This window comes from Gekko japonicus, unplaced genomic scaffold, assembly GCF_001447785.1.
Source record: "Gekko japonicus isolate JY-2015 unplaced genomic scaffold, Gekko_japonicus_V1.1 scaffold2586, whole genome shotgun sequence".
In the NCBI taxonomy this organism is placed as follows: Eukaryota; Metazoa; Chordata; class Lepidosauria; order Squamata; family Gekkonidae; genus Gekko; species Gekko japonicus.
This window is the reverse complement of record NW_015166499.1, coordinates 31,778-45,223: the sequence shown is the minus strand read 5'-3', so window position 1 is coordinate 45,223 and position 13,446 is coordinate 31,778. Positions and strand designations below refer to the sequence as shown.

General features: G+C 46.1%; 1 protein-coding gene across 1 annotated transcript; it reads left to right on the top strand.

Moving 5' to 3' along the window:
* Positions 1 to 795: 795 nt before the first annotated feature.
* BHLHA15 (basic helix-loop-helix family member a15) lies at positions 796 to 1,523 on the top strand. Its single transcript, XM_015412219.1, has one exon. It carries the CDS (start codon positions 929 to 931, stop codon positions 1,448 to 1,450), a length of 522 nt encoding a protein of 173 aa, XP_015267705.1. The 5' UTR covers positions 796 to 928; the 3' UTR covers positions 1,451 to 1,523.
* Positions 1,524 to 13,446: the final 11,923 nt, after the last annotated feature.

Sequence of the window (13,446 nt, the reverse complement as noted above, 5' to 3'; positions counted from 1 at the left end):
CTCAAGGTAGATATCGAGCAGGGCGCAGTCTGTGCTACTCTTTCCATCTCGACTGGGAAATTCTTTGAGGGTGGAAAGTCCTGTTAAATTGCAGCTGACTTCTGGCGATCCTGGAGGGTTTCTAAGGCGAGAGACAAACAGAGGTGGTTTGCCATTGCCTGCCTCTGCAGAGCACCCCTGGACTTCCTTGGCCTCCCCATCCAAGTACTGACCATGGCCAACCCAGCTTAGCTTCTGAGATCCTACAAGAAATAGTATTTCAGAAAGCTAAAGTACAAGTTGTGCAATGGTGGAATCAGCTGCCCAGGGAGGTGGTGAGCTCCCCCTCACTAGCCATCTTTCAGCAGCGGCTGGATGAACACTTGTCAGGGATGCTCTGACTGATCCTGCACTGAGCAGGGGGTTGGACTAGGTGACCTGTATGCCCCCTTCCAACTCTCTGACTATGATTCTAGTGACATTTACAGCCTTCTCTGACCTGGACCATCCAGGTCATGGTAGCAAAATTTTTACTGAGCAATAAATTTAGCACCAAGTCAGCAGATCCTAAACTGTGGCCCAGGGACCTTTTAGAGCAGTGGTTTTCAGTGTAGCATAGTTTGCTTGTCTTGTGAGCTGGCATTCATGGTAATTAATGAGTTTGTCATATTTACATGCCACATACTGAACCATAGTACATTGTCTATTTCAGTGTTTTGTGTACTTAAAAAGACCCTTTATCTACTGCAGGAGGGGGACCCCAAGGCCATTTTCCTCCCATGTTGCCGCTGTGTGGTCCTGGCTATGTGACTTCTGTTGAGGCTGGAATTCCGGCTCAATCAGCGTCCTGTTGGTCCTCTCTTTAAAACAGACCTCTGGTTAGAGCCAGAAGCTCTTTCCGATAAAAAAAAATAGAAGTGCTGCCTCGTTCCCTTGTCTCCCACCAACGATGAAGGCCAAAAGCAAAGGAGCAAAACGCAGGCGCACAGTCCAGGAGGATGCCGCATGCCAGGAACCAGCCCAGAAGAAAGATGAGCTTCTGAAATGTTCGCGGCGCCAGGAGAAGAGGAACAAAGAGAGCAGCAAGACCGCTGCGCGGTCCACAAAGCTTCCCTGGAGCAGCAAAGACCGGCGGTTGCGACGCCTGGAGAGCAACGAGCGTGAGCGCCAGCGCATGCACAACCTGAACAATGCTTTCCAGGCCTTGAGGGAAGTCATCCCGCACGTCCGGGCGGAGAACAAGCTGTCCAAAATTGAGACCCTCACTTTGGCCAAAAACTACATCAAGTCTCTCACCTCCACGATTCTCAGGATGTCAAACGGACACCTCCCTTCTGCTGTCGACAGGTCCGGTTCTGGCAGCAGATCCAAACTCTATGAACATTATCAGCAGCAATGCGGGGAAGAGGAGTCCACAGAGCAGCTCCAAAAGTACTCGACCCAGATCCACAGCTTCCGGCAAGGCAGCTAAAGCCAGCTGTCCCTCCTAGTTTGAGTTTCGATTCCCGGAGAAGTTCTGAAGTAGTCAAGCATCTCAGTGCAATTTCCCCCTCCCCTCCTCTTGCAAACGAGCGATGCTGTTGTGACCGTGGTAGAAAAGGCTCGGTAACTTCATCTAATGCAGGGGTCCCCAACGTAGTGCCCATGGGCACACTGGCGCCCACTGACACTTTTCATGTCCACCCACCAAGTGTTGCTAGAATGTGAGTGGAAAGTGAGGCTTCCAGTTGGCCACCGGAGATCCAATCGGCTCGGTAGCTTAAAATAACATTGTTTCTGTGGCAGCTGCCACGGCACTGTTGGTTTTCTTTTCTCTCACTTCTTTTTTCCAGTGTATTTTTAAAATTACCCTCCCTTTCCCCTGTACTTGGGCTTCCTCTGTGTACGTGGTTTCACCTCCTGGAGCAGCACCCCTTTTGTGGCCAGCTCCACCTCCCATGGCAGCCGTTTTGTGGCTGCACCCACCAGCCTGTATCAGAATTCCAAAGGTGCCCACGGGCTCCAAAAGGCTGGGGGACCCCTGATCTAACGATTATTATTATGTTTTGTTTTTTTTTTTAAGTTGGACACATCCAGAACTTGACACCTGTCCTATCGATCCATCCATCTACCTTCTTCCCTACATTGACAACAGTGGTGCAAATGCCGGGGAGATGCTAGAAAGACGGCTGGATCCGACCAGGATCGAAGTAAATACTGTTTTTAAAGTGTGTCTTGCCCTTTGGTATTTACACTGCTCCTTTCCTTTTCCATCACCTCCTAGCTTCTGACTTGGTGGTGTTGGGGAAAACCTTCCTCTGCCTGAGGCATGACCAGCCAGAGCAGACCCTGCCAAGCTAGAAGGACCAAAGATCTGAGTCGGCGCTTCATGTGAACACAGTGAAGTTGCCTTCTGCGGAACCGGAGCATCGGTCTGTCCAGGTCAGGTTCTCAGGCCGCAGTCTTTCACATCGCCCCATTACCTGATTCTTTTAACGCGAGATGCCAGGGAAGTTACCTGGGAACGTCTGCATGCAAACCTACATGAGTCATGGAGCTAACATTCATGACGTTAACACTGACCTGTTCATCAGATCTGAGGCTGAATTTGTGATGCGTGAAAGGACTTTTTAGTATTTATCATTATACAGCACTAAGCACAATGGAGACTTGAAGGTACTGGTAGTGTTTTGTTATAAGCTCTAAATAATGCTTACTAATATATTTGCAGGTCTTGCAATCTGAAAATAAAGAGGGATTTTTTTGGTGGGGTGGGGGTAGACGTATACCTAATCTCTTTTGTTTTATAATCAAAGTGCAATTGGTCAAATTAATTCTAGGCCAATATAGAACTCTTGAAAAATCAACTTCTGATATCCTGTAAAACATAATTTTAAAAAATTAAAGATGCTCTTGAAGCAAAGAGAATTATGATTCTTCAGTTCTTGGTTTGTTGTTGTTTTTTAAATGAACACATCATGTGCTAGTATTTCTTGTATTCCCGGCTTCTTAGCCTCCCAGATACATCCTTTGGCAGATATCACAAGAATCTAAGTGCCTCAGCCGGGAGCATTAGGGAGAAGGTATCCCTTTTGCCCCGTCGCTTATTTTATTTGAAATCCCACCAGTCTTTTCCTGCTTAAAAAGGGGAGGGGGCACAGTGGGGCACATTAACCTTACAACAACCCTGTTAGGTAGTCCAGGCTGTGGAAGACCTTGCCCACCATCATTCAGGGAGTTCAATCAATCAATCAATCAGAACCTTTATTGGCATAGCGACGGAACATACACCAGGGAGACAAGGATACATCCTTACTCTTGCAACTGAAACAATCTTCTCTTATTAGCACAACAGAGAAATTTGGCTACAGATTCTACGATCTCAGGATTATGGGAGTAGTGAAATGATCTTATAGTCATCAGATTGCCCTACTTGACTCTGATAAAGAGGTTCTACTAAAACAGCACAAATATCACAGTAAAAAGAACAATACAGGATAACATGTTTGATACTTTCAATCTCTCCCAAGCCACAGGCATAAAACCTAGAAGAGTGTGGGATTTTCTTGAACCTCCCGTACAATACAGCAAAAGGGAGAACACTGAAACGAGCTAACATGAATGCTCTTCGCAGATCAGAGGCAAGACATCTAACTTCCTGCATTTCAATATCAACAAGTCTCTGCTTAATCAGAACAAATGCACTCCTCTCAGGAAGATACACTATGTCATCAAAATCAAGCCCAATTACCAAAATCCCCCCCCCATAAAGGTCATCCATGCAGATGTTTGTGCTTCAGAGAGCATGTGTGCAATAAGACTATTCGGACTACTCCTAAAGTGTATACGCATCCAATACTTGATTGATGTAATCCAATTTCTTGTCACTAAACACCTTTGGTTTGTCTCCAAGCATATGGCTGCGTAAGGCACACATGCTGGCAGTCCCAGGATTTTCCTTAGAAAATTAGATTGTACGCGTTCTACTGCTTTATTAAAGGCTGTCATCCAAATCGGGATACCGTAGAGCAGTTTGGGACATATTTTGTAATTGAAAATTCTAAGTGCTGCAGGGATATACTGGTTTCCCTTAGTGTAAAAGAAATGGGTGATTGCAAGAACATTACTATTCACTGCTTTTAACACCTCCTTGTTGTGGTTAACCCAATTTGCACTGAAGTGAAAGTGAACTCCTACACATCTAAAGCTTTTAACCTGTTCAATCACTTTCCCACTAATATTCCATGTAACAGGTTTCCAACTTTGCCCAAAAACAATTATTCTAGATTTCTAGTAATTTAGGGTCAATTTATTCAAATCGCAATAATCTAGAAAACGAAGTAACATCCTTTTCATCCCTATTCCTGAAAGAGAAAGAAGCACCACATCATCTGCATATAGAAGGAGTGGTACATGCAGCGCCCCTAGTTTTGGACTATGTCCACCTATTCCTTTCAGGAAGGGGGCCGGGTCATTTAAAAAAAGGTTAAAGAGTAGGGGGGCTAAGATGCATCATTCAGGGAGTTTAATAGTAAAGGGTGGATTTGAACCCAGTACCCACTGCCCCACATTGTCTGCAGAGTTCATTTCCCCCTCAAATATGGATTTTCTTCTCTGCATCCTACCAATTATTCTTTAATAGTGAGAAAGTAACACTTTTATATATAAAAAACTATATAGCCGCAATGTCCCGGGTGGCTAAAATGGATGCCGTTAGAACAGGAATCCCCAACCTTTTTGAGCCTGTGGGCACCTTTGGAATTCTGATAACATTGTGGTTGGGCATAGCCACAAAATGGCTGCTGCAAATTACCTTCGATCACACAGTGAAGATCCTTGGGCTGCGGTGGCACAGCCAATCCAATCTCCATGCCCGCTTTCTAAAAACACTTGGTGGGCACCAGGAAAGGTATTACTGGGTGCCGTGGTGCTCACAGGCACCGTGTTGGAGGCCCCTGAGTTAAAACAATATGCCTTGTTTTAGAAAGAAGCATTCTTCCTTCTCTCTTTCACACATACAGGCATGCCTCTTCTGTCTCGGGGCTTGTTGTAGAATGTGTGGGAATCTTCCAATTAGAACAAAGTTTTGAGTCCAGTGGCACCTTTAAGACCAACAAAGTTTTATTCAAGGTAAAAACTTTCATGTGCAAGCATACTTCGTCAGATACCTAAGGTATCTGAAGAAGTGTGCTTGCATATGAAAGCTTATACCTTGAATTAAACTTTGTTAGTCTTAAAGGTGCCACTGGACTCAAACTTCGTTCTACTGCTTCAGAACAACACGGCGACCCACCTGGATCAATGCACAAACCAGTAAGGTATGTTTTTTTGAATCAAAGAAAAGTCCTTGGTGGGGAGTGGAGAAGAGGCAGGACAGGTAGACGAGGCCCAGCAGCACCTGCCGGAATACAAACAACAGGCTAAACCACTTTGAAGTGCTTTAATGGCAAAGCAAACAATCCCCGGCTGCTTTGGAAAGGAGACAGAGAAGGGCTTTGTTGTGACATTTGAGACAAAACGAGCGAAGGAAGTCCCGCCGCTGATCACTCTTGGAATGGAGTAGCCGCAGAAGAAGCCTTCGAACTTCTTTCTTGGTGCATCTTTCCACAGACCCTTTAAAGCAAACGGGTGCTGCATTTCTTTCCTCATTCTTTTTTTTGTCCAGGAAAGACACATTTGCATGCATTTTTCACGCTTTTTAAAAAGTCTGGCAGTTACACTTTTTACAAGGGACCTCACCAAAGGCTCTGGAGTAAACTTAGCAGTCATGGGATAAGAGGACAGGTTCTCTTATGGATTAAAAACGGGTTAAATGACAGAAAGCAAAGAGTGGGAATAAATGGGCAGTTCTCACAGTGGAAGGAAGCAAGCAGTGGGGTCCCACAAGGATCGGTATTGGGGTTGGCACTATTCATATATGATCTAGAACTAGGGGTGAGTGGTGTAGTGGCCAGGTTTGCAGATGACAAAAAATTATAGAAGATTATGACAACAAGGGCTGACCAAAGAGCTCCCAAGAGGGCCTCTGCAAACTGGATGAGTGGGTGACTATGTGGCAAATCAAGTTCATTGCTGGTAAGCGTAAGGAGATGCACACTGGGACAAAAAAAAAAAATCCCAGCTTCAGTTACAGGCTAGTGGGGTCTGAACGTGCTGAGACTGAGAGAGGAAAAGATCTTGGGGTCGTAGTAGATATAGCTCAATGAAAGTGTCAGCCCAGTTTGCCATGGCAGTGAAAAAGGCAAACTATGTTGGGGATTATTAGGAAAGGGATTCAGAATAAAACAGCCAATATTATAAACAGCCTCTGTGTAGATCTATGGTGTGGCTTCATTTGGAATGCTGTGTACAGTTCTGGTCACCGTCTCTCCAAAAGGACATGGCAGAGCTGGAAAAAGTACAGAGGAGGGTGACCAAGATGATTAAGGGGTTGAAGCACCTTCCCTAGGAGGGACAGGCTGAAGAGCCTGAGACTTTTCAGTTTAGAAAAGAGACGCCTAAGGGGGGGACATGATAGAGGTTCATACAATCATGCATGGTGTGGCAAGAGTTGAGAAAAAGAACTTTTTCTCCCTCTCACAAAATGCTAGAACTTCAAGGGCACCCAATGAAACAGATGGGCAGTAGGTTCAGAACAGACAAAAGGAAATACTACTCTACACAGAGAGTGATGTGGAATTTGTTGCCAGAGGATGTAGTGATGGCCACAGGAATAAACAGCTTTAAAGGGGGATTAGATAGATTCATGGAGATTAAGTCTATCAATGGCTACTAGCCATAGTGACTGAGGGGAACCTCTGCATTCAGAGGCACTAAGCCTCTGAATCCCAGAGCCAGGAAGCAACATCAGGGGAAGGCCTTGGCCTCTCTGCCCTGTTGATGACCCTCCAGAGGAACTGGCTGGCCACTGTGTGTGACAGGATGCTGGACTAGATGGACTACTGGTCTGATCCAGCGAGGCTCTTCTCATGTTCTTATCGGGGGAAGGCCTCAGCCTCCATGCCCTGTTGTTGGCCCTCCAGAGGAACTGGTTGGCCACTCTGTGATACAGGATGCTGGACTAGATGGACCATTGGTCTGATCCAGCAGGGCTCTTCTCATGTTCTTATTGGGGGAATGCCTCAGCCTCCATGCCCTGTTGCTGGCCCTTCAGAGGAACTGTCTGGCCACTGTGTGAGACAGGATGCTGGACTAGATGGGCCTCTAGTCTGATCCAGCAGGGCACTTCTTATTATCACAGTTATCCTGACCTGGATGGCAAAGGCTAGCCTAATCTTGTCAGATCCCAGAAGCTAAACAGGGTCAGCCCTGGTTAATCCTCGGATGGGAGACAACCAAGGAAATTCAGGGTTGCCGCCACAAAGAGGCAGGTCAATGGCAAACCGCCTCTGAATGTCTGGAGACATCATCATTTCCTCAGCCACCACCACACTCAGGCCTGCAATTCGGATCCCCTGCAGTTTAAAACAAAAACAAACTAGCAGACTCAGGTAGCTGCCACAGAAGTGCTCCCGGGCCCTCCCCCCAAACAAGGGCTGCCAGTGTCCAGCTGGGGGTTGGGGATCTCCCGGAATTACAACTGGTCTCCAGGTTACAAAGATCAATTTCCCTGGAGAAAACAGCTGCTTTGGCTCTCTGCCATTAGACCCACTGGTCCTTCCACCACCCCACCCAAACCCCGCCTTCCCCAGGCTCCACCCCCAAATCTCCAGGGATTTCCCAACCCAAAGCTGGCAACCCTACCCCAAACAACTGCCACCACTGAGGCCCTTCCCATGGCATTAGAAATGTCAGTATTCAGAAATTTATTCTATTCTATTATAATTCGAGGATCACATAATCTGGAGCAAGTTTAGACCAGGTTCTACTTCTGGCTTTGCATAAATTGGAGTTAGGCAAGCGGCTAGTGAAGGACTCTGGTGAGGCCTTGTTCTTTTTTCATCCTGTTATAAATAAATGAAAATGAATAGAATATAGTTTTCCTCTGTTCATTTACAAAGACACACCACATTCTTTTTGTTTTCTCATTCTCTTATCTCTCTCTTATCCTATTGTTTGCTTTCCATTTTTCCATCTGAAAGATCAAGTAGAACACGGGGCAGACAGGAAGAGATACGTAGTAAGAGAGCAAGAAAACACCAGACCTTCTCTCTCTCTCACTACAGTTTGGACTCTTATCTGGGAGAACCGGGTTTGATTCCCCACTCCTCCACTTGCACCTGCTGATGTGACCTTGGGTCAGTCACAAGCTCTGGCACAGCTGTCCTTGAAAAAGAGCAGTTTGTGTCAGAGTTCTCTCAGCCCCACCCACCTCACAGGGTGCCTGTTGTGGGGAGGGGAAGGGAAAGGAGTTTGTAAGCTGCTCTGAGACTCCAAGTGAAGGGCAGGGTATAAATCCAATCTCCTCTCCTCCTCCTCCTCCTCTTCCTCTCTCTCTCTCTCTCTCTTGGCTCAGTCATCTTTCCCTTCTGCTTTCTTTTGTTTTTCATGCTTCCTCCCCTCCTCATTCTCTCTTCTCATGCTTGTATTCTTTCTTTTCTGTCTCATATGCTCATTCCCTCTTCATTCCTCATTTGTGTGGTCTTCTGTCACAGCCGCATGTCCGGGGTAGGGTGGGGAGGGGACAGTGTGGAGGCAGGAACAGCAATTATGTCAGAAGAGTTCAAGTACTTATTTTGCATGACAAAGTTCGAGCCCAGTGGGGCACCTTTAAGACCAACAAAGTTTTATTCTGGGGATAAGCTTTTGTGTGCAGGCACACTTCTTCGGATACAGTGAAACAAGATGTCCTTAACCACTACATACACGGAGAGAGGGAGGGTGTGTGTGGGGGTTAATTGCCAGGAATGAATCTTGGCTCTAACTAGCCCTTCCTGGCAACTACCCCCCCACACACCTATATGTAGTGGTTGAGGACGTCTTGTTTCACTGTATCCGAAGAAGTGTGCCTGCACACAAAAGCTTATCCCCAGAATAAAACTTTGTTGGTCTTAAAGGTGCCCCACTGGACTCGAACCTTGTTCTCCTGCTTCAGACCAACACGGCTGCCCACCTGAATTTATTTTGCATGGTAAGAATAGACCTATTATTTCAACCTAAATGTTTAAGAAATATTAATAGAAGAAGAAGAAGAGACTGGATTTATACCCTGCCCTTCACTCGGAGTCTCAGAGCGGCTTACAAATTCCTTTCCCATTCCATCCCCACAACAGACACCCTGTGAGGTAGGTGGGGCTGAGAGAGTTCTTTCAGGGACTGCTCTTTCAAGGACAGCTCTTGTCAGAACTATGGCTTGCCCAAGGTCATCCACTACACCAAACTGGCTCTCAATACATGGAAATAGGTGATTCAATGGATGAAAAGGGATGGGAAAATTGGATATAACCAATCTATGGACATAAGAAGTAATGCTCCTTAAATTGGAATTATTTTATGCCAATAAAAGGTATTTGTATTGTATTGTAAAAATTGGAATTATTTTAAGGGTTTTTTTTTAAGGTGTAGATTTCTATGACATAACTTTCTATGCAGATTTTTAAAATCAATAATATTCTTGACAAAAGGAACAGGGAAGATAACGCATGAGTGACCACATTGTGCTTCATTTGCAGTTTTCATTGAAACAAAGTTTGAGCCCAGTGGCACCTTTAAGACCAACAAAATTTTATTTTGTTGGTATTTAAAGGTGCCACTGGACTTGAACTTTTCTGCTGCTTCAGACCAACATGACTACCCACCTGAATTGGTTTTCATCGAAAAGAAGGGTGAGCAAAGAAAATTGATATTGTTCCCAAACTTAATGTGGACAAAATGGAAGCTATCCCATTATGTACTTATTTAGAAAATTTATATTCCGGACTCTAGGCAGCATGCGAGGTAAAAACAAATGCAACAAAAGATATAAAACCCAGCAGTAATAAAGCAAGCCCATGAAAAACAGGATTAAACAGACTGAAATGGGATCTATAAAAGGAAACCCTCAGGGTCAACATGGGCCATAATAAAGACGGAACGCTTCAATTAAAAGCATGGCTATCTGGCTGATCAAGGATTGTAATAAAATTAAGTAGAGTAAAAAGCTTGGGAAAAGAGAAATGTTTTGGCCTGAAACCCGAAGGTTGGTAGGGTGGGCACCTTGTAGAACTGACTGTCCCTGTGCAGGGGATTTGCAAAAATGGAACACGTTTTGCCAAAAAGATGCCTGTTTTGTACAGACTGTAACACTTAGTAGAGAGAATCATAGAATGTTAGAGTTGGAAGGGACCTTGCAGGTCATCTAGTCCAACCCCTGCACTCTGCAGGAGCATAGCCAAAAGATAGCCCTACAACATACCCGAAAGATGGACATCCAGCCTCCATTTAAAAACATCCAGCAAAGGAGCATCCACCATTCTTACAGTTAGGAAGTTTCTCCTGATATTTACCTGGTAACGACTCCCTTGTAATTTCCACCCATTCGATCTAGTCTTGCAATCCGGAGCAAGAGAGAATAGATCCACTCCATCTTCTACATGACAGCTTTTCAAATATTTGAAGACTGCAATTATATCCCCTCTAAGCCTTCTCTTCCCCAGGCTAAACATACCCAACTCTTTCAGCCTTTCCTCATAAGACTTGGACTCCAACCCTCTCAGCATCCTGGTTGTCCTCTTCTGGACACGCTCGAGCTTGTCAACATCCTTCCTAAAATGTGGTGCCCAAAACTGGACACAGCACTCCAGGTGAGGCCTGACCATAGCAGAATAAAGCGGAGCTACCACCTCCCGTTATCTGTACACAATACTTTTGTTAATGCATCCTAAGGTTGCATTAGCTTTCTTCACAGTCACATCACACTGCAGGCTCATGTTTAGCTTGTGATCAACCAGAACACCTAGATCCCTTTCACATGTGCTGCTGTCAAGCGAAGTCCCTCCCGTTCTATATCTGTGCCTTTGATTTTTTTACTTACGCCTTGAGCCAGTTCTGTGGCAAGGCAGGATACAAACTGAAATAATAAATAAATAGATAAAATACTTTAAAGCTCTTACTTTAAAGAGTTAGAGTTCCTGGCAGCCAGACAATCTTTGGATCTCCTGGCTATACTATGCACACAGCCATATGATGATTATTATTACTTTAGCAGTCTCCACCTTGTTGAGCCTATGGACAGTTTTGGAATTTTAACAAAAGGTACCAGGTTACCACCCTGATCTGTGTGGCCCCCTCTAGCCCAGTCTCATCAGATCTCAGAAGCTAAGCAGCATCAGCCCCAGTTAGTATTTGGATGGGAGACCACCAAGGGCTCAGAGTCGCTATACAGAGGCAGGCAACGGCAAACCACCTCTGTTCATCTCTTGCCTTGAAAATCCTATGAGGTGGCTGTAAGTTGGTTGTGGCTCGGTAGCACTTCCCACCACCTGTGGATGCCCCCACAAAATGGCCGCCACGGGGGTAGGGGCATGGCCAAATGCAAAGTAGCCAGCACAGGGCACTGTTGCCTGAAGCAAAATGATGAGATTCCAAACTCAACCCCCTCCTATTTGTATTCGCATTTGCTTCATTCATTATGGTATTAAACCAGCATAAAACACAGAATAAAATATGCCAAAGCCATCGCCCACAGTTGTTAACATTACAGGTAAAATATAAGACTTGTACCTAAGGGGTTATAAATAATATTCCAATAATACATAGAAATACACTGTGTGAAAAGGTTCTTGACAAAAAGGTAAAATGAATTAAATAAAGGAGTATTACCTTTTAAGACTTAACATTTTATAAAATTATGGTCCCTGTCACACTGGCTAGAGAACGGCCGTGGCTTTTCGCTCCGCTGCACTTGTGACCCGGGCGAATGCGATCAGATGCGACGGCAGGGAATTGGGGGTAGCATTTTGTCAGCGCACATTTCCGGCGCGCTTCATGCGGAGCTGGAGCGATCAGATGGATGACGTCCGTCTGCGGCCCATCGCGAGCGGATAATACTGGTGTTTCTGCAGTAGCTTTATTTATTTATTTTATTTATTAATTATTCGATTTATTACCCTGCTCGAACCCCCGCTAAGGGGTCTCTGAGCGGCTTACACTTGATTCTCATACCTAATCTATGGCCACAGAAACACAGGGTGGGGGACAATCCCTATCAGCACCCAGTGGAGGTACCGGACGGTCTCTGGGTAAGCATTCCTCGGCTCGATGTCTCGGCTGTCTTCTGGCTCCATATTCAATGGTCACTCCTGCGGTGAGTCAGCCGGGCCCCTCCGATGTGCGGCGCGCCTGCGCTGTCCGGTCTCCCCACGTCGTCCGACTCCGCCTCTCTGCCGCCGTCTGCTTCCGTCGTTCGAGCTGTACTGGGACGCCATCTTCCAGCCACTTACTCGCCGCCTCACCGCTCCACCAGTCTTTGACACTCCAACAACCCCCTCGACGGGGGAGGGTGCCCCCTACCCTCTAAGGTAGGTACCCATTCATCTACTTGCACATAGGTGTTAATCGGCGCTTTCGAACCGCTGGGTTGACAGGAGCTGGGACGAGGGCCAGTTGCTCACACTGGCCACGGTGGGAATCGAACAGCTGTAACAGCTGTTCAAGGATGTTACTGGCAGGCGTTTAACCGCCTGCGCCACCCTCCCAGCTTTGAACTATGGATCTTTGGCAGGATGTGATGGCTTGCCAACGGGTGCGCGACGCTTGCCAGATGTGCTGGTGTGATCGTGCCCATTAAATCTGCCCGGCATCCGTGAGTATCCCACGGCAACTTCTGTGTAGGATCGGAGCGTATGTATATCAAATTGACTTGTGTCCCTGTGTTTACTTACTTTCTTGGATGTTCTGTCGAGTTTTGCAGGCTGCTGCGCAGAGTTTTGCACAAAGTGCAATCACCTGCGGATTTTCTCCCGGAAACAGCAATTTAACATATCCCAGAATTGAAAACCCAGGATTTCTATTGGGGGGGGGGATATACTTTGAACGGGTCTTTTGATAAAAAGAGCTGTGGAGGAGGACATGCTCTGCTGTTTCTATCTCACCTCTGCCACAGGGGCATAGTCTTTCATTCAAAGGAATTTTTTTATATCGCCCCACTACTACCGCTGTTGGGAGGGCTGGCCATCTGGCTAGAGTAAATAATAGAATCACAGAATTGGAAGGGGCCATACAGACCATCTAGTCCAACCCCCTGCCCAATTCCCTCTGATGGCTTGGGATCTCCAGCTGAAATAAATATTCTGCTGGGACGACTGTATATCTAATTTGTTGTGATGCGAGCAAAGCTGGTGACATCGCACTGCCGCTCGATGTCTAAGACCCTTTGCTTTATCGAAGCTTTCACTTGGTCAAATCCCATTTTCAGAATCGAGTGGCGGCAGCTGTTTCCAATCGGGTGCTCCCTGCAGAAGGAAAGGTCATGCTTCCTGGGCTCTTCAGAAGCACCTCTTACTCCAAAGAAGTGGAGAAACACCAGGGTTGGCTCTTTGCTTTGGGGAAGGAGGAAGTGGGCAGCAGGAA

Bases quoted from the DNA above. Each gene is read 5' to 3' on its own strand.
- BHLHA15 (XM_015412219.1), top strand. From the start codon at position 929: ATGAAGGCCAAAAGCAAAGGAGCAAAACGCAGGCGCACAGTCCAGGAG.